This window comes from Myotis davidii, unplaced genomic scaffold, assembly GCF_000327345.1.
Source record: "Myotis davidii unplaced genomic scaffold, ASM32734v1 scaffold839, whole genome shotgun sequence".
NCBI classification, from domain to species: Eukaryota; Metazoa; Chordata; class Mammalia; order Chiroptera; family Vespertilionidae; genus Myotis; species Myotis davidii.
Window position 1 is genome coordinate 18,396 of NW_006290027.1, and position 21,141 is coordinate 39,536.

The 21,141-nt window shown below is 44.5% G+C and overlaps 1 protein-coding gene and 1 long non-coding RNA gene across 2 annotated transcripts in view; one reads left to right on the forward strand and one right to left on the reverse strand.

Moving 5' to 3' along the window:
- The window catches only part of HSPA8 (heat shock protein family A (Hsp70) member 8), a 4,555-nt gene extending 169 nt beyond the window's left edge, over nt 1–4,386 (forward strand). The window contains exons 2-9 of the mRNA XM_006762753.2: nt 825–1,034; nt 1,393–1,598; nt 1,840–1,992; nt 2,104–2,413; nt 2,629–2,831; nt 3,086–3,284; nt 3,466–3,698; nt 3,966–4,386. Of these exons, the coding sequence (XP_006762816.1) occupies nt 830–1,034; nt 1,393–1,598; nt 1,840–1,992; nt 2,104–2,413; nt 2,629–2,831; nt 3,086–3,284; nt 3,466–3,698; nt 3,966–4,151 (1,695 nt within the window). The 5' untranslated portion in view covers nt 825–829 and the 3' untranslated portion in view covers nt 4,152–4,386. The remainder of the gene's footprint in view (nt 1–824; nt 1,035–1,392; nt 1,599–1,839; nt 1,993–2,103; nt 2,414–2,628; nt 2,832–3,085; nt 3,285–3,465; nt 3,699–3,965) is intronic.
- LOC107182919 overlaps nt 1–21,141 on the reverse strand; it is a 25,594-nt gene that overhangs the window by 121 nt on the left and 4,332 nt on the right. The window contains exon 2 of the long non-coding RNA XR_001513677.1: nt 20,297–20,302. This is a non-coding gene — a long non-coding RNA (uncharacterized LOC107182919). The remainder of the gene's footprint in view (nt 1–20,296; nt 20,303–21,141) is intronic.

Here is a 21,141-nt window from a genome sequence, read left to right on the forward strand (position 1 = left end):
TCCTTTAAACTGCAAAGACTCAAGACCACGTGGGATAACTTATGAGATGGTTGTGTGGTAAGCTATGACTGTTTTGCTGATCATTTGGGTGTCATTGTAAATAAAGGTTTCTATTTAAAATTGAAGCCAAAGAGCTTGCTTTATTTATTTAACCCGGTGGAGGAGCGGGCGTGGGGCGCGCAGTCGGGGAAGCAGGCGACGAGCCGCCCGCGCGCAGGAGAGTGAAGGGAGGGGCCGCGGCCGCCTTCGGCGCGGAAGTGGAGCGCTTTACAGCCGCCCCTGCGCTCCCCTGCTGCCTGGTTAGGCAGGTCCACCCGCGTTCTCTGGCAGCCATTACTGGCGCGCGCCCAAGGCGGGGGAGGGGGCCTCGGGGAGCACTTTCTGCGCCGGCGGTGCAGCGGGCGGGAGCACCGCGTGGTGGGGAAGCAGTCGGGGTGGGGTGGGGGGAGCAAGGTCCCAATCGGGCTTGAGGCCACGTGGTCGCCAATGGCACAGGCCTTCCCGGGCGGTGTTTCCTTCAGCCGGGGGCGGGCCCAGGCCCCCGGGACTGCAGTGGCTTTAACCCGCCCGTGAGGTTACCGCCGGCAACGCTACTGAGTGGTCATACTGTGCCGGGCTCACCCGACCTATGAAATGGGTCACCATTCGATCCCGGCAGGCCACGTGCTCACGGTTGTGGGCTGGATCCCCAGTGTGAGGCGAGCTGATCTCGAAATTGATTCTATTCTTCTAACTCAGAAGTCAATAAAAATATATTTAAAAGTGGTAGCCTGATTTTCAACTTAACAAAATAAGCATTTCTAAGCACTCAAACTTTTTTCCAGCAACCATGTCGAAGGGACCTGCAGTTGGCATTGATCTTGGCACCACCTACTCTTGTGTGGGTGTATTCCAGCATGGAAAAGTGGAGATAATTGCCAACGATCAGGGAAACCGAACCACCCCGAGTTATGTTGCCTTTACTGATACTGAGCGATTGATCGGTGATGCTGCAAAGAATCAAGTAGCAATGAATCCTACCAACACGGTCTTTGGTAAGTCTCTAATATTAAAGTCGCGGCGTAAATTAAGCTAAGCCCGGGGCACCTATTGTGCAGAATTCAGGTTTAAATATTAAGTGTGGGACCAGGAAAGCCCTAAGAATTGGAAGAATCATTTAAAAAGCGTAGATGAAATATACATGAGTAGCAGTCCATAACTGCTTAGGCTAAAATTTTGAGATATGGGCAGCTCAGGAAAACTTACGAAATTTGCTGGCCATACAAAAGTTGAAATAATTTACTATGAACGTGGGTTGCTAGGCATCAGTATTTGAGTAATTGAGAGCCTAGGATGTTTGGGAAAAGGTAAGGAAATTGATGATTTGGATTTGCATTTCTAATATTTGTGCAGATGCCAAGCGCTTGATTGGACGTAGATTTGACGATGCTGTTGTCCAGTCTGACATGAAGCATTGGCCCTTCATGGTGGTGAATGACGCTGGCAGGCCCAAGGTCCAAGTAGAATATAAGGGAGAGACAAAAAGCTTTTATCCAGAAGAGGTGTCATCCATGGTTCTGACAAAGATGAAGGAAATCGCAGAGGCCTACCTTGGGAAGGTGAGTAGTGCAGTGTGGACAGCACAGCTGGAGATGGCCACACCAGGTACTTAGTTCTCTGGTGGGTGGATGATTTGGGTTTTGACTGACCAAGAATATACAGACAAGTTGTCAAACTGGTCTATTTGTGTTCACAAAAATGTTTCCTGTAATTTGCTCTATTTTAAGTGCATGTCTGAGTAGGTGATCATAGGACTACCAGTGTGTATGAACTACAGTATCCTTTATTTTTTCCTATTAGACTGTTACCAATGCTGTTGTCACAGTCCCTGCTTACTTCAATGACTCTCAGCGTCAGGCCACCAAAGATGCTGGAACTATTGCTGGTCTCAATGTACTTAGAATCATCAATGAGCCAACTGCTGCTGCTATTGCTTACGGTTTAGACAAAAAGGTGTGTACCATTTGTGCTGCATATCTGCATTACTTTAAGGTTAAATACGAGCCTTAGTAAAAAGTTGGCATCTGAAATTAATTTAACAAGCAATCTTCATTCTAATGGCAGGTTGGAGCTGAAAGAAATGTGCTGATCTTTGACTTGGGAGGTGGCACTTTTGATGTGTCAATCCTCACAATTGAAGATGGAATCTTTGAGGTCAAATCTACAGCTGGGGACACCCACTTAGGTGGAGAAGACTTCGACATAGAGAAAGCCCTTCGGGATGCCAAGCTTGACAAGTCCCAGATCCATGATATTGTCCTGGTGGGTGGCTCTACTCGTATCCCCAAGATTCAGAAACTCCTACAGGACTTCTTCAATGGAAAAGAGTTGAATAAGAGCATCAACCCTGATGAGGCTGTCGCTTATGGTGCAGGTAATCCAATGATCCTACTTGGACAGTTCTAATGGTAGCCTCTGGAGAGGCTCAAACTGACTCGCTGTGATGAGTGATCCTTCAACATTCGTAGTTTCCACTAAAAGCTTAGCTAATGATAGCCTAACTTCCTTGGATGTCTGAGCGATTGAGAGAATTGTTAATGGAAAAAGGAGTTGTAGCACTTTGTTAAAACTAACTGCTTTCTAACCTAGCTGTCCAGGCCGCCATTCTCTCCGGGGACAAATCTGAAAATGTCCAAGATCTGCTGCTGCTGGATGTCACTCCTCTGTCCCTGGGCATCGAGACGGCTGGCGGCGTCATGACGGTGCTGATCAAGCGCAACACCACCATCCCCACCAAGCAGACGCAGACCTTCACCACCTACTCTGACAACCAGCCGGGCGTGCTCATCCAGGTGAGTTCCCCTCAACCTGGCCTGACATATTGGAAGGTCCTAGATATACAACGGGGGTTGGGGTGGGAGGAGAGGGGAGACGGCCCGCTGTGATGATGGATTCCAAAACCATTCGTAGTTTCCACCAGAAGTCTTGTGTTGGCCAATTCCTTCCTTGGATGTCTGAGCGGGTCAGTCTTCCCTAATTAAAGTTATTCTTGGAACAGCATAGAAAATTTGCAATAGTTTTCTAGTAATTTCTATTTTCTACCAAGGTTTATGAAGGTGAGCGTGCCATGACCAAGGATAACAACCTGCTTGGCAAGTTTGAACTCACAGGCATACCTCCTGCACCTCGTGGTGTTCCTCAGATTGAAGTCACTTTTGATATTGATGCCAATGGCATCCTCAATGTCTCTGCTGTGGATAAGAGTACAGGAAAAGAGAACAAGATTACCATCACTAACGACAAAGGTAAGTTAAACCACAATATTAAGTGTGTCAATGCCACCTGGACTTAAAATTTAATAGTAGGGACATGCTTTGGGTCTTAAGTTTGCATGTTCCAAATACTTCTGCCCCGGGGGAGGGGCATTTAGCGGAGATGGGGATTGTAGATTAGTTTTCAAACATAGGCCATGTCTAAATGCCACAGGTCGTCTGAGCAAGGAAGACATTGAGCGCATGGTCCAAGAAGCTGAGAAGTACAAAGCTGAAGATGAGAAGCAGCGGGACAAGGTGTCTTCCAAGAATTCACTTGAGTCCTATGCATTCAACATGAAAGCAACTGTTGAAGATGAGAAACTCCAAGGCAAGATCACTGATGAGGACAAACAGAAGATTCTTGACAAGTGCAATGAAATCATCAACTGGCTTGATAAGAACCAGGTATGTAGTTTTTTTTAAATTGAGCAGATGGGCCTAGAGCTTGAGGACATTGGAGGTCACAATGATGAATGGTCCAAACATTCGCGGTTTCCACCAGAATTCCAGTTGTGTTGGCAACTTCCTTCCTTGGATGTCTGAGTGGCCCACGATTTCATAAGTAGTCTTTACAGCGATGGCAAGCTTCTGTGTCTAGTGCCTTATCAGATTGCATTAGTTGCATAAAGGTTCCTTAAGTTTTGATGGTAAAATATTTTATCCTTTTCCCAGACTGCAGAAAAGGAAGAATTTGAACATCAGCAGAAAGAGTTGGAAAAAGTCTGCAACCCCATCATCACCAAGCTGTACCAGAGTGCAGGAGGCATGCCAGGAGGAATGCCTGGGGGCTTCCCTGGTGGCGGAGCTCCACCATCTGGCGGTGCCTCCTCTGGGCCCACCATTGAAGAGGTTGATTAAGCCAGCTTTGAGCATAGATCTAGCATTGTTCCACACAAAATATTGAAGGACCCAAATTTGTAGTAAATTCCATGGCAGTTTTAAAAGTTGAGTTGCTGTATAGTAAATAACTGGGCATTCTTAATACTTGAATATGGACTGTGCACAGGGAAAGGAAATATAATGCACTTTATAACTGTATTGTAAAGTGGAAAATGCGGCGTCTTAAATAAAACTATTTAAAATTGGCACCATACAATTGCCTGACTCCATGTTCTATAAAGGCAGCGCTCACTTTCTAGGGTGGGATTTCCCTCTGGCCTAAGTATTTACACACAGTATCTGGGTTGTCAAGTATAGATGACTGAAGTTCAGCAAATTCCTAAGGAAGGTTTAAATGAGAAGTTTGGGTTAGGGCTCATAATTTAGTATGTGGTGCTATCAACACAAATTTTAAACTAGATACAGGAATTCCTTTCAGGATTAAGTTCTTGGGAAGGAAGTGCTAAAAGGTGAATTCATGTCAAAGTTTGAATAAAATTGGAATCACTGAACAAAATCCTAAAGGCTTACATTTTGTTGAATTTCTTGGAGTGATAAATGGTTAATAAAAATGGTAGGTTCCGGTGGACAATTCTGTGGTCCACCACCTGCATTGGTGTACTGTGTGTTCACCGCCCCAGGTCATTTTGAACTTTCAAGGACAGCTGGTTTGAGCAAAGATACCGCCATTTGTGCCTGAATGGAAGTACAATGTTAGTACGATGTTAATTTGAACCTGTGGAGTAGAGGGCCCTCTCACAAGAAGCCCTGCTCAAGGCAGCTTTTGCTGGTTTTTCTTAGTCAAGGGCTTCATTGGCTGTGGTGAGGGTCTTCTCACCTTTGAATCAAATTAATTTGGTTGGAAAGTTGAGCAGCTAATAGGTTTTGATCAATCAGCCTAACCCAGGGGTCCTCAAACTTTTTAAGTGGGGGGCCAGTTCACTGTCCTCAGACCGTTGGAGGGCCAGACTATAGTTAAAAAAAAAATTCCTATGCACACTGCACATATCTTATTGAAGTAAAAAACAAAACGGGGACAAATACAATATTTGTATTTGCATATGGGCCGTGGGCAGTAGTTTGAGGACCCCTGGCCTAACCTACAAAGCTAGTAGGCTGAGAGGAGGAACCCAATTTGTAACTATAGTGCCTTTAGGTACTAGTAATCCTGCTTAGGAGCAAAGGCCTTAGTGGTTCTTTGTTAACTGGGTTGTATGTTAGCAAAGTTTTTTTTGTAAATCACTGTCCTGATGTACCTCCATTTCCTCAAGCCCGAACCAAGGTGATGCTAAAATCTATACATGGCGTGGAGGTGTGCCCACTTGTCTCTGGTGGTCAGTTTAGGATTCTAGGTGTGTCAAGGCTCACAGAGTAACCCCACCTATTGCTGCTTCTATCATGGTTCTTGGTAAAACGCAGGTATTGCATAGGCTATAGTCTGATTTCATAACTCAATAACCGCAATTCTCAGCCTAGTTCAGTGAGCATAACCAAGAGGCTGATTGCCATTCATAAATGCTACAGTTAACCCTTTTGAGTGCCAACCAATATCCCAGGAACTATGCCAAAATGGCCAAGGCATTTTTGCTGATTTTACAGCAGTTTAGGAAAATACGAGTTGCAAGTAAATGAAGTTACATATTCAAAAACTTAAGGAAACCTTTACTACATTGACATACTTAGCAATATCATCACTAATAAAAGCAGACTTAGAACTGGATGCCATTTCGAAGCTTTGATAGCGTTCCCGGCACTTTTGGCGAAAGGAGGAGCGCAAGCGCTCCCCGGCACTCGGGTTAATTTTTCTTGTCCATAAGTTGCATCAGTGAAACATTGGAGGGAAAAATCGCAGTTTATGTGGATGGAAGAAAATGCATTGGTAGGCATGTGCAGTAGAAAATAGTTGGGGTTTGGGAGGAGGGTGGGAATTATTTGCTTTATTTTTAGTTAAATCTGAACAAGAAGGTTCAGAGAAAAGTAACCTCGTAAACCAGGGGGAGGAAATTCAGGCATTGACATTCTATAAAAAACTTCAAAACATTTTTGTGAGAAAAACTATCAAAATAACTAGACTTAAGACACTTGTTTATTGTGCTGTATATGTTCTTTGGTAATTACACTTTAGCCTATAAATATGTAAATGAAAAGATTAGCCTTTAACTATATTAGGGAAATTATTTTAATTGTTGCCTTATTGTGCTGATGAAGAACTAATTGTATTTCTTGGTTGTCCTTTAGTTTATGTAGCTCCATTCTTTCAAAATGCTCATACGAAGAGCCAAAATGTATCTGAGATCTGTATGGTCAGAGATGTGGCACTCATAAGAAAGCATGTTACCATTTCTTCATCCATTATGACCCCTTTTTAAATTTATGTGACTTTCATTAAAGATTATATTTAAGGTTTAAAAACAAACATTTTTGTTCCTGCACAGTAGTGCAGTGAATTATAAAGTGCCCAGCTCATCTGAATACAGAACTTTACTCCAAAACCTGTATTTTTATCTGGGCTTCATGCTTACTGGGGAAAAAAAGTACGTACATGCAATTATGTACTTAATTTGGTCCCAATATTCATCTTGAGTTCACTTTTCATTTTTTTATGTTTTTATTGATTTCAGAGAGGAAGGGAGAGGGAGAGGATAGACACATCAATGATGGGAATTATAGACAGGCTGCCTCCTGCATGCTCCCTACTGGGGCTGGAGCCCACAACCTGGGTGGGTATGTGCCCTGAACTGTGACCTACCGGCCAGGCTGAGTTCACTTTCACATTGTTTTCTCCAGTACTTGGGGATTCACAATTGTAGATGGACCTTTGCAACTAGACGTCTAAGGATCCAAGTAATTCAAATCAACTTTGCTTTGTCTTTCTTTTAATCAGCCTTCTGCTGCTGGCTGCGCCTGGTTGGGGGAGTAGACACAAAGCTAGTGAAGATCAGTTCCAGTTGTAAATGTCTACAGGGTAGCAGGAGAGACTGACATACACAAGATGGATTGAGGACAATTACAAGGTGACATTACAGGCACCAGGTAGCCTAATGATTGTGGGAAGACCCTGGAAAGAGTATTACGTAAGTCGTTTATTGGAGAAAGCTTAAAGGAAGATGCAGAGAAGGTGGCCATAGGAACACTAATGTCTACCATTTTCCATTCAGTTCAGTGTTGGCAAGTGGTTCCACTTCTTTTATTTGATTCTAACAACGTGGGAAGAATGGCTGGATAGTCGAGCTCTGTGTGCATAAGTATGTAGGGCGGCAAGAATAATGTTACTTTTGCATGAATTTTTGTAAGGAGGTGGTTGTAAGAGGGAATGTCTTGGCCTAGATGCCTGGTTCTGAAATTTGCACAGGGCACTACTGGGTTGGGAAGAGAGAGCAAAAACTTGTGTCCCTCAACCTCCACATCCAGCTTTAGAGTCACAGGCTGGCTTTAGCTGAACTGAGCAATAACATGGCTGACTTCGAAATGTATTTTTCATACCATAGCTTGTTTGATCCAACAGTAACCATTACACTTTTAAACTACTAAGGCAATAATTTGTTAATCCTCACTTGATACTTTTCCATTGCTTTTTTTTTTTTTTAGAGGTAGTGAAAGGAAGGGAGGGAGGGGAGGAAGAGAGAGAGAGGAGAGGAGAGAAAGACACATCAATTGGTTGCCTCCTGCAGGAGCCCTGACCTGGCCAGGATTGAACCTGCAACCCTTTGATGCATGGGCTGAAACTCTAACCACTGAGCACACCAGCCAGAGCAGGAAATAACTTTTATCTTTAATGCTACAGCAATAAAGTTACTCACTATTGTAATATTTATGTACTTAAAATGTCATGTAAAGATCGATGTTTCATCGATGTTTCTAACTCTATCCCTTTCCCTTCCTCTCTGTAAAAAAATCAATAAAATATATTAAAAAATGAAAGCCCTAACCGGTTTGGCTCAGTGGATAGAGCATTGGCCTGCAGACTGAAGGGTCCCAGGTTCGATTCCGGTCAAGGGCATGTACCTTGGTTGCGGGCACATCCCCAGTAGGGGGTGTGCAGGAGGCAGCTGATCGATGTTTCCTCAATGTTTCTCTCTCATCGATGTTTCTAACTATCCCTTTCCCTTCCTCCCTGTAAAAAATCAATAAAATATATTTAAAAATCATGTAAAGAACTAAAATAATGCCTTCAAACAATCCTTTTCTCAAACAGTATTTATTGAGTACCTACAATGTTCCAAGACTTGTGCTTTCATAGTAAACAATGGCGTTTTGGATTTTAAGATAGAATGGAGTTACTGGTGAGGCATAAATAGGAAAGTTTGGGACAATTTTCATTTCCTTAAAGTCTGTATGTGGATGTAAGGGCATCTTTGTCCACTAGATGGCAGTAGCTATTTATAAAACTGCTACCAGGGCAGATGGGAGAAATTGCCAGATTTTTTTTTACGAAGTTTTGTGCTTTTGGTTTTTTCTCCCAAATTTTTACTGAATTTATGGGGTGACATTAGTTAATAAAATTATGGATTTCAGGTGTACGGTTTTATAATACATCATCTGTAATCTGTATACAGGTGGGGCAAAAGTAAGTTTATGGTTGTTTGTATGGAAAATAACTAATTAAATAATAGTACAAGAATAAACTCTATTTTGGGTATGTACTCACAACTGTAAACCTAATTTTGCCCCTTCCTGTATTGTATTGTGTGTTCACCCCCTAGTCAGGTCTCCTTCCATCACCATTTATCCCCCTTTTACTGTCTTTTACCTGCCCCCACACCCAAGATTTGTGCTTTTTGTTTGTTTCACAAGTTTCCTAACTGGAAGGATAGCAAACACTGAGGAAGGAAGTCAGCCTCAAATATTCACCTTCCACTTCCAGGCATTCCCAGTTAAGTTGAGCAAGTGCCCTGCCTGGGGGGTATGCCTTTTATTCCCAAACCCATTGTGTGTGTGTGTGTGGGGGGGGGGGGATACAGACAGACTTTGAAACATGGAGGGGGAAAAAGATAAAGCTCAGAGGGAAGATATTTTTAAGCTAAGAAAAGAAAGAGCTGCAGAGCTAACTTCCCCAAGGAGGGGTAGGGGAGGGAGAGGCAGAGAGAGAGAGAGAGGAGAGAATGGGAATGAGATGAGTGTCTTGCTGTGGTAATTGGGAAGATGGAGGAGGAACAATAGGAATATGAGTGATCATGGCTGTGTTGTTTTCTTTATCTCAGCTTGATTGACATATAATTGACATATATTCCTATATAATAAAGGTAATATGCAAATTGACCATCATGCCCTTGCACAAAATGGCCTCCCCCATGTGTTCACAAGATTTCAGCCCCATGTAGTCACAAGATGGCCTCCCCCATGTGGGCACAAGATTTCAGCCCCATGTAGTCACAAGATGGCCTCCCCCATGTGGGCACAAGATGGCCTCCCCCATGTGGGCACAAGATGGCCTCCTCCATGTGGCTTCCCCTAATGGGATCGGGCCTAAACGGCAGTCTGACATCCCCCAAGGGGTCCCAGATTGGAGAGGGTGCAGGCTGGGCTGAGGGACCCCCCACCCCACCCTGCAGTGCACGAATTTCATGCACTAGGCCTCTAGTGTTGTATAAGTTTAGTTTTTATTTGATACGCTTACATATTGTGAAATGATGACCACAGTAGGGTTAGTTAACACCTCCATCACCTCACAAAATTACCATTTCCTTTTTGTGGTGAAAACATTTAAGATTTACTGTTGTAGCAACTTTTAAGAATACAATACAGTGTTGTTTATAATAATCACCGTACTCTACATTAGATCCCCAGAAGTGATCATTCATCTTTTAACTGGACCTTTGTACCCATTGATCAACATCTCCCCAGTTCCTGCACCCCTGTGCTGTTCTTATCTATGTCATTTAAGATACTGAACCCTCAAACCAAGTAGATACAGGTTTTATATCGAGGGGTTGAAAAAAATTAGATTGGGCTGAAAAGAAAGCACTTGAAAAGATTTAGAAGTAACCACTTGAAAAGATTTAGAAATACTGTCCAGAAGTCTCTTGTTTGTTGACTTAGTGTTTCTCATGTTTCTGTCTAGCAGAGACCTACTCCGCTGTTTACTAGGTGTGTGACCTTAAATTATTCCTTCTGAAGCCGAGTTTCTTTACCTATGAAATGGGATTATGATACTCAACCATTTTATTTGTTTTGAGGACTAAGTGAGCCTGTATATGTGGAGCATTTAGCTCTGTACCTGACTCATAGAATATAAGTGCTCAGTAAAGGCTATTATTAACTATTCATTAACTATTAACTATTAATTACATAATTATTTAAAAATTTCCTAAGACTACCATGACAAAGTACCAAAAACTGTGTGGCTTAAAACAATAGCAATGTATTGCCCCACAGCTCAGGCGGCCAGCGGCCTGAGAGCAAGCCCGACCCTGCTCTCCCAGTGCCCGCCCGCTCCGGCTCCGCACAGCCTCACGGATGCTGAGCTGCTCCTCGGCTCAGGAGGCAGCACTGCAGTCACATGACCATCTTCTTCCCCTCTGTTCTCACATGGCTTTCCCTTTGGGGGTCTGTCTCTGTGCCATTTCCCTTTTATAAGGACACCAGTCATGTTGGATGAGGGCCCACCCTAATGACCTCATTTTAAAATATGATGACCTCTGTCAAAGGTGGTGAAACCATTGTGACTAGTGGGGTCAGTACTCCCCGATGTCTTTCCTGGGAGGGGGATACAGCTCAGCCCACAGCGATCACATTCCCTGTGATCACGGAGATCCGCCCCAGCGCTGCACAAACACAGAAGGGAGCCCCAGATGACAGGCAAACTCTGGTTCTCTCAAGGGGCCAAGGAAAAGGCCTTTTGATGACAGTCTCCTTCCCGGAAGCAGCCCCAGCACAGACCGCCAGCTGTGGGCTGTGTTCCCCTCTGTGCCTTACCAGCCGTCGTCCCTCCGGACTCCCAAGCAATGCCTAATTCTATTACTTCCGCGATTTCCCCGTGGGCAGCCGTTTATTTCTGTCATCAAGTCTCTGATGAAATCTTTATCTGTGAAATGTTTAGTCCAATCCTGGCAAATCGTGTGTGTTAACACGGCACAGGCTGCCCGCGCCTGCATTATGTGGTCATTTGGAAGCGAGAGAAGTGAGGATATTGGGCCAGGCTTCCTTTGTGAGCTCGCATTAATGGGGGAGCTGGTGATGTCGATCGACAGCCCATCGATCTGGGCTAATAGTGCATTGAGGGGGCAGAAGCGGGGCGAGGCAGGGAATAAAGGATAACGGCCAGTGGCCAGGGTCCCGGCAGCTTTTAATCTATTATTGCCCCTTTTTAATGCAACTTTCTTGTCCACTGCATTTGCTTCCATCGGCTCATCCTGCTGTGCTGAACTGTGAAGCCAGTGGGAGGCCACCACCAGAGTGGCCCAGAGTTCCCGGTATTGATTCTTTGATGCTCTGGGTGTGAATTGTAATTATTTCATTAAGCTCTTTAATGGGTATCAACCATGAACCTTCCCCAGCCTAGGCTGGGGTGGCCAGGGCAAGGTCTGCATCATTAATGTGTTCGTCTCGTTGCCACCAATTGTTCTACCCTTGACCCTTTCCCTCCTCCTATTATTGCGTCTATAGTTTTAGTGGGAAGCAGGTCGATCTGCTCTCAGGGAGGAGCTGGGAGGGGAAGTTGGCTGATTTGGGGAGGTTGGAGGGGAGGCTACGGTTGAGCAGATTGCACTGTTGGCTATTCACACCAAGGGACTAGCTAATCACTGGGTCAGATCTGCTCTACCCCGTTCCGGTTTGCCTGTGCAAGGAGGTGATGCCCAATACCCTGGGACAAAGTGAGAACTCTTGCAGCCACTTCCTTGTGTGGCTTTGAGTCCTGTTGTAGCTCAGGAATATTCCACACCCTGACTTACATCATTCATCAATCTTACTAGAGTGCTGTGTGTATGACGGAGTGCAAAACATTGCCTTGTGCCTTCAGGTTGCCTCATCTCTACTAAGGGTAGAGGGATCAGTAAGTGAACAGGTAGCAGCAAGACACTGATGAGCATTGAGAAGGGGCAAAGTGCAGGGAGTTGGGGCTTCCTAGAGGGGAAAATGCCTAAACTGAACTTGAAGAATGAGTAGGAGATCGTCACAGTCAAGAGGAAGGGCACCCCAGTCCCTGGGAATAGCATGTTGCAAAGGCCTGGAAGTGAAAGAGAGAAGGCACGTGAAATATGGGGGCCTCATCGAGTCAAGTAAGGCCAAGGCTTTGTACGAGGAGGAAAAGAAGTCTGCCCTCAGCCCAAGTTTAGCAGCGTCTGCCCACCTGCCATTGTGAAGACTCATCAGGGGACCCAGGAAGCTCAGAGTCCCATGTGGCATTTCCTATCATTTTATCAGGTGCTTTCTTGTTCCCACAAGACTTACTTTTAGGTCAAGAGTGACTTTTATCTCAGGCCCTTCACGTGTTTGGTTTGTGTGGTGATTTAAAACATATTCACAGTTTTCCTTGACACTGGTATCAAGGAATGGAGTCTAATTCCTCCCCCTTGAATGTGGGTCATCTTCAGGGACTATCTTCAAATGGGGAGAATATGGCGAGAGTAACCCTGGGCAACTTCCAAGTCTAGCTTATTAAATCCATGCTGCTTCCATCTGGCCCTCTGGACATTCACTGAAGGAGTCTTCAGCTGCCCTGTAGGAGAGACCCCGAGTAAGAATTGGTCAGCTGAGACCAGTCAACTCCCAGCTCCAGAGCAAAATAAATTATTATTATTGTTTTAATTTATTATTTTAGGGTGATTTGTCACATAGTAATAAATAACTGGAACAGTTATATTTGGCTAAGTTGTGTTTGATTTAGTTTGATTACTATAGCTTTATAGTGAGTCTTAAAACCAGGTAGCATGAGTCCCCCAACTTTGTTTTTCTTTTTAAAAGTTTGTTTTGAGTCTTCTAGATTTTTCGCTTTTCCATGTAAAATTTTAAAATTATCTAAATTTCTAAAAATAAAAAGATAGCCTGTTTGAATTATTATTGGGATTTTAATGACTATAGACTAAATAGGGTAGGGTTGACATCTTAACAATGTTGAGTACTAATCCATGAACATAGTATATATCTCTTCATTTGTTTAGGTATTTTAACATCTCTGTCAGCAATGTTTTGTAGTTTAGAATGAAGAAATCTTGCATCTTTTGTTGTATTGGTTCCTAATTACATTTTTTAAAAAATGAACATAGATATTTACTATGAGGTAAAGTTTTAGAAACAAGTAAGTAGGTAAAGAGAATCTCTACCCACATCTCTCCCAAAGTAACCTCTTTCTTTTTCCATGGTTTTTTTTTTTTAATAAATCTTTATTGTTCAGATTATTACAGATTTTCCTCTTTTTTTCCCCCTATAGCTCCCCTCCACGTGGTTCCCACCCCACCCCATGCACTTACCCCCCACCACTGTTCTCATCCATAGGTGTAAGATCTTTGTCCAATCTCTTCCCGCACCCCCACACCTCCTTACCCCCCGAGAATTGTCAGTCTACTCCCTTTCTATGCCCCTGCTTCTATTATATTCACCAGTTTATTCTGTTCATCAGATTTTTTTATTGACTTAATTTTTAGATTCAGTTGTTGGTAGATATGTATTTGTTGACCCTTTGTTGTTCATAATTTTTATCTTTCTCTTCTTCTTCCTCTTCTTAAAGGAGTCCTTTCAGCATTTCATATAATACTGGTGTGGTTGTGATGAACTCCTTTAGCTTTTCCTTATCTGTGAAGCTCTTTAGCTGACCTTCACTTCTGAACGATAGCTTTGCTGGATAAAGTAATCTTGGTTGTAGGTTCTTGGTATTCATCACTTTGAAAATTTCTTGCCATTCCCTTCTGGCCTGCAAAGTTTCTGTTGAGAAATCAGCTGATAGTCGTATGGGTATTCCCTTGTAGGTAACTGAGTTTCTTTCTCTTGCTGCTTTTAAGATTCTCTCTTTGTCTTTTGCTCTTGGCATTTTAATTATGATGTGTCTTGGTGTTGTCCTCTTTGGATTCCTTTTGTTTGGGGTTCTCTGCACTCTGTGTGCTAGGTGTCCTATAGGGCCCAGTGGCTCAGCCGCCCCAGTCACCTGAGGTTGACACTCTTGGTGCACCCCTTTGTGGGCTGGATTCACAGTCTTGTTGTAGTTAAGTTTTGATTTCTGTTGGTATCCCTGGGAGGAAATGACCTCCAGGCCAATTGACTGCGAGGAGCTGCTGTGTCTATAGTGGAAGAACTGCTGTGCTGGAGACACCCTTATGGGGCAGGACTTGCTCCAGTGGGGCTTTGGTGCTCACTGAGTCTGCCTCTTGAGTGTGTCCCTTATGGGTGTGAGGAGTTGAAATCTGGTATCTGGCCAGGGGTACCCTGGCGCCTGGATCTCCAAGTCAACCACTGTGTGAGTCCACCCAGCAGGAGCTACAGCGATATCATATCAGCAGACTTTGTTTGGGGTTTGGAAGTTTTGGAGCTCTCTGACCCAGCTGCAGTTTGTTAGGTTAGGCTGCAAAAGGGCAGGCGGTTCCTTTGCCCTGCTGCACACAGCTTGGGTGGGGATGTAAATTGAGTGGGGCGGGGTCTCAGAGAATCACCAGGGTGGAGCAAACAGCAATGGCTGTCGTCAACCATCTCTGTGACTCCTCGTGTCTCCACATCCCTGAGTCCCTGAGTCCCGTGCCCTCACAGTAACAATGATCCCTGCGAGCAGCTCTGCGAGAAAGCCACCCTCACTTTCCGACCTGCTGCAAGACAGTCCAGTTTCTCCCCGTAGGAGCCTGGGTCCCCAGAGTCTCACTGTAAAAGAGTTCAGTGCATTCGAGAGCTTGTATCCCCTTCCGATCGAGAAAAACCACACACCCAGGTGCAGCCCGCCTCGCTCGCGCCTCTGTACCTCTGCTCTTGGCACCTCTGCACCTCCTACCCAGTCTCAATGCGCTTTTTTCTTTCCTTCTAGTTGTAGAACTTCCACTCAGCCAGCTTCCCGTGGTTCTGGATGATAGCTGTTTTGTCTTTTAATTGTAGTTTTAATGTGGTTGTGGGGGGCAGCATGTACAGGTTTATACCTTATGCCGCCATCTTGGTTATCCCCTAATTACATTTTTTTTTTTTACAAACCCTTGTGTTGAGGGCTGACTTTCAATAGATTGCAGCGAGGGAGCTGCTCTGCTACATATGAAACCCCGATCCAGAAGCAGGTTGTCTACGAATGCCTAATTACATTTTTATGCTATTGTATATAGTACTGTTTTTTAAATTTTATTTTCTAATTAATTGCTTCTACTTTGTATGAATACAATTGACCATGAATTGTGTAATTTTGCTCAATTCACTTATTAATTCTAGTAATGGTTTTGTGGAGTTACTTAAGATTTTGTCCCATAAGCAATAATGTTGTCTGTCAGTAAGGATGGTTTATCTCTTCCTTTCCAATCTGTACACCTTTTCACCTTTTACTTCTTTTTCTTTCCTTATTGCTTTGGCTAGGATCTCCAGTAAACTGTTGGATAGAATGGTGAGAATGGACAACCATGCCTTGTTTATGATCTTAGGAGAAAAGCATTTAATATTCACCATTAAGTATGATACTAACTTTGGGTTTTTCATAAATGTCCATAGATTGGGTTTGGTATTGTGATTCCAGTAAGGATAAATTTGTTGAGTGTGGCAACCTCCCCATAACAAAGCTGACAGCGGAGATCAGGATGAAGGAAGAGAACTAGTGCAAATGAACACAGGAGTGTGGCCTGACCACTTAAAGGAAATGAGTGAATCTGCAGTAGTTAGAAGTGTTGCAAGATGAGGTTATCTGAGAGAGCCTGGGAAGAATGGAGATAGTGCCAAGAGAGAATAAAATCTGTGGATTTAGAATGACTTCCTTTTCCCTCTCCACCTGGGAATATATTCATTTCTCAAAAGCCAGCTGAAATCTTTTCTCTCCAGAACTTTCTTAGGCAAAGTTGGTGACTCCCCCACTCAGTGCTCCCTATACAATTTGCAGCTTTAGTAGCACTTTTCAAACATTCTGGAGAAGTTTGTGTGCCTGGCGGTCTTCTCCACTTGTCAGTGAGGTTGGGACCATGTCTTCTTCATTTTCATATAGCCTCTCGGTCTTGCCTCTCTGGGGATCAAGAAATAGAGTGGGAGCTCAGGGTGTAGGCACCATATTCCCCCGGCTGTGCAAACCTCAACAAGTTTTCCTTCTGAAAAATGCTTTGATTTACAACAAGCATGTCAAACTCAAAGGCTAACATGGGCCAAATAAACAAGGTGTAAGTTTCTGTGGGCCGCAAAAAACCCCCAAGAGCTTCAATTTTCATAGAAACATAGGTTTATTACGATAGAGACATGCTGAATACAAAGAGCTGAAATAAACAAGTCATTGTTTACATGAAATAATAGGACATTTTAATAAAAATTAATATTTCATTAGCGAATGTTGTAGTTCGTTAATAATTATGTATAACAGGATATTAAGTTCTGAAATTTTTATTAAAACGTTTCTTACATACCGTTATATTGGTTGGGCCGCAAAAATATTCACTGTTGGCTGCATGCAGCCCGAGGGCCACGAGTTTGACATGCTTGATTTAAAATATAATTCCCTTCTGAGAACATGTACCAAGGTTTCACTTACTCCTTTGAGTGAGGGATTGAGAGTTCTCTGGGGGTGAGAGTATGTGGGAGGGGGTAGGTGAGGGGGGATGCCTGAACTGTTATGTCAAGGAATGGGTGAGGTAATTTGCTGAACTGGATAGGCCACTTGCTTTAGGCAGGCTGATTTGAACTCAACACAAAGACGATTCCTTACATTTAGAGCCATCTGTCTATTCACATCAGTGCTGAGGAAGCCCCTGGCATGTTCGCGGAGTGATGCGGACTCCAGAGGGTGGAATGAGCCTCAGACTTCCTGTTCTAAGGAGCCCACGGTGAAGAAATCCACAGAAGGCTCTGTTAGGTGGGAAAGGAAAGCAGGGTAGGATAGCTGTTTTTGAATCATCGAAGAGTGTGGATATATTCCGAATTGGTCTGTAGATCAGAACTGGCATCCGTAGCTGAATTGAAGTGGCATAAAATAATTTGGCGGCCATTATGCCAGTTATTGAGTTATTGTCTCTAGCTCCAAACCCATTCCTTTAGACTCTGCTTTTTGGTGTTTGGTCTGGGATTTTTTTTTTCTTTTATCTTCACCTGAGGATATTTTCCCATTGATTTTTAGAGAGAGTGGAAGGGAGAGGGAGAGACAAAGAGAAACACTGATGTGAGAGAGACACATCGATTGGTTGCCTCCTGCATGCCCTCCATCAGGGCCAGGAGCCTGCAACCGAGGTATGTGCCCTTGACCGGAATCGAACCCAGGACCCTTCAGTCCGCAGGCCAATGCTCTATCCACTGAGCAAAACCGACTAGGGCTGGGATTCTTTGTATGTATCCTTTATTTTTTATTTATTGATTTTTAAAAAATTTATTGGTTTCAGAGACAGAGGGAGGGAGAGGGAGAGAGAGAGAAACGTGAATTTGTTGTTCCACTTGTTTATGTATTCATTGATTGATTCTTGTATGTTCTCTGACCTGGGATTGAACCTGCAACCTTGGTGTATCAGGAGGACATTCTAACCAACTGAGCTACCCTGCCAACTGGGTCCCTGTGAAGTTGCCCTGGAGGGGCATCAGAGGGAGGATAGAGAGCAGGAGGAGGGTAAGGACTCCGTCCTGTTGCTGTTCCTGATAGCGTCTCCCTGCTATGGCCTCCATGGCGGTGGCCATTGTTCTAGCTTTTTCCAGCACATCCTGAACAGACATCACTGTGCCTCTTCCGAGCTGCCAGTGCTGGGTGAGGCCACGTTGTCAGAGCTCTGAAGCTCCACGAAGCTCCCCCCAGCTTCCACACCAGCAACAGCTGAACCTCATGCCCTCCCTGAGGGCTGGTCCAGCGTTCTGGCCCCTCCTCTAAGGCTTTAGGCTCCACTGGCCCCTGTCCTCTCCCCCTACTCCATGCCCCAGCCTGAGAAGGGTCAACATTCCAGAAGTTATCTCAGTCTTCCCTTTTAGCTTGGGCAGTTATCAATAACTATTTAATCACTTTCTTACAAGAAATTCTTTCCATTGAAACCCTTAGTGTGGTTTCTGTTTGTTTGTTTTTTCAATGATGCTATTTAAAAAAATATATATATATATATTTATATTGATTTCAGAGAGGAAGGGAGAGGGAGAGAGAGATAGAAACATCAATGATGAGAGAGAATCAGTGATCAGCTGCTTCCTACAGGCCTCCTATTGGGGATCAAGCGCACAACCCAGGTATGTGCCCTTGACCAGAATCGAACCCAGGATCCTTGAGTCTTCATTGCTAAACATTTGGAATTACAGAATTTATAGGCCTGAAAGTATGTTTAGAAATCATTTATTTGCATCCCGTTATTTTACCAAAGTCCAGAAAATTAACTGGCTCATAAAAAGTATGCTATTTCACTTAACCCTTGTACATAGCATTCCCTGTATGTGAGACACTATTCTGAACACTGTGATAAATATTAGCTCACTTAAATGTCATAAAAACATTCTCAGGTAGGTACTGTTATTATTCCCCCTTTCCTAGAGTAGGAAGCTGAGATGCAGTGAGGTTAAGTAACTTGCCCAATGTCACACAGGTAGTACGTGCAGAGCTGAAATTTGGACAGAGACTTCTGGCTTGAGTTTCTACTTTGAATTGTTTTCTCTATGCTGTTTTTATTTTTTATTTTTTTTAATATATTTTATTGATTTTTTACAGAGAGGAAGGGAGAGAGATAGTTAGAAACATTGATGAGAGAGAAACATCGATCAGCTGCCTCCTGCACATCTCCTATTGGGGATGTGCCCGCAACCCAGGTACATGCCCTTGACCGGAATCGAACCTGGGACCCCTCAGTCCGCAGGCCGACGCTCTATCCACTGAGCCAAACCGGTTTCGGCTCTATGCTGTTTTTAACCAGAAGCAGTGCCCAGCCTAGAGTCTAGGACAGTGACTTCTACTCAAGTGTTTGCTCACTGCCACACCGATGCAGGGCCTAGCACTATTGCCGACCAACTCCCAGTGCTAATGTCTAGTTCATGATCTACCTCATGAAATTCTGTTATTTTTATTCGCCACTGAAGTTAAAAGCTCTCGCCCTAACGGGTTTGGCTCAGTGGATAGAGTGTCGGCCTGTGGACTGAGGGGTCCCAGGTTCAATTCTGGTCAGGGGCATGTGCCTTGGTTGCGGGTGCATCCCCAGTGGGGGGTGTGCAGGGGGCAACTGATCGATGTTTCTCTCTCATCAATGTTTCTAAGTATCCCTCGCTCTTCTTTTCTGTGAAAAATCAATAAAAAAAAAAGGTGGGCCCACCCGGCGTGGCTCAGTGGTTGAGCATCAACCTTAGAACCAGGAGGTCATGGTTCAGGTTCCCTGTCGGGGCACATGCCTGGGTTGCAGGCTTGATCCCCAGTCAGGGACGTGCAGGAGGCAGCCGCTTAATGATTCTCTCTCACCATCGATGTTTCAATCTCTCTTCCTCTCTGAAAGAAAAAAAGAAAAAAAAAAGAAAAAGACTGGGGGTGGGTGTGCGGAGGAGGGAGTTGCCTTCGATTATTTCGGGCTTCTCTCCAGACCCACCGCACCGGGCCCAGCGCAGCCACGGCGCTCTCCGCTGCCCGGGGAAACACTGTCTGGGCTGCACGCGTTCCTCCGCCTTTCCATTTGCAGCAGGTAACCCGCCTCCGGTTGCTGGGCAGCCACAGCTTAATTTGAACAACTGGGCTCTGGTTTCCCGAGGAAAACAGTCGGGGCGCCTCGGCCGTCCATCAGTATTCTCTGCAGTCCCCGGGGAGCTGCTCCCCAGGGCTGGCTGACCCCGCGCTGACCTCATCTCCTCGCACAGAGCGGAGGAGGATTTGGACGAAATTAGTTATATTAGTGACTCCCCGAAACACTCCGTTTACTTGTGATATGACAAATATTTCAGCCATTAGGATCTCTCTGTCCCTTATCGTCTTAAATGCACTCACTTACATTCCAAATCACTACTTAATTTAAAAGCCTATTTGCTGAGATTGTCACAGGCCCAGGGAAAGCAGAGGCAGACACTCACCATCTCTGCTGGAATAGGAGTCAGACTTGAAACTTTGATTGAATCTTTCTCCCCCAGACTTATGCTCAGTCAGGTACAATCCGAACACTTAGGGGAAAGGACTTAAAGGGAAACGCACACCGTAAGACTGATAGCTCTGCGTGGAGGTGGCAGGTGACCTTGGGCAAAGGACTTTGTGGCTGGTGTCCTCATGCTCCTTGACCCCTGGGTAGAGTCTCATGCAGAGCACACGTACTGCGGCCCTCATATATGCCAGGCGGTGTGGCGGATTCTGAGGGCACGGCGCTAGTCTCAGTTTGTTATTGACAATTAACATTTATTGAGCACTTACTATTTGCCAACTATGCTAAATACTGTATGTGTGTTTTTGCATTTAATCCACACCATCATCCACATTACAAACGAAGAGGCTGGTCTGTGTGTCTCTTTAATTTATAATATTTAACACTGTGCAGTGCTGTCTCCCCAAATAAAAGTTCCCCTGGAGAAATTTCTAAATGTGAGCTCCCAGCGCGGACCGTGTTCAATGTACACGCGTGTTGTGTGGTCAAGACGGGGCTACACAGTCTCATCTGCAGCAGGTGCAGACTTCTCTATGCTGGAGGAGAGGAAGTTCTGATGGAATGCATGCCTTGTCATTTACATGGTTATAGTCTTGTGGGTTTTAATAAAATTTATTTTTATTGATTTCAGAGAGGAAGGGAGAGGAGAGATAGAAACACCCACGATGAGAGAGAATCATTGCCTGGCTGCCTCCTGCACGCCTGCTACTGGGGATGGAGCCCACAACCAGGGCATGTGCCCTTGACCAAAATCGAATCCAGAATCCTTCAGTCTGCAGGCTGATGCTCTAGCCACTGAGCCAAACTGG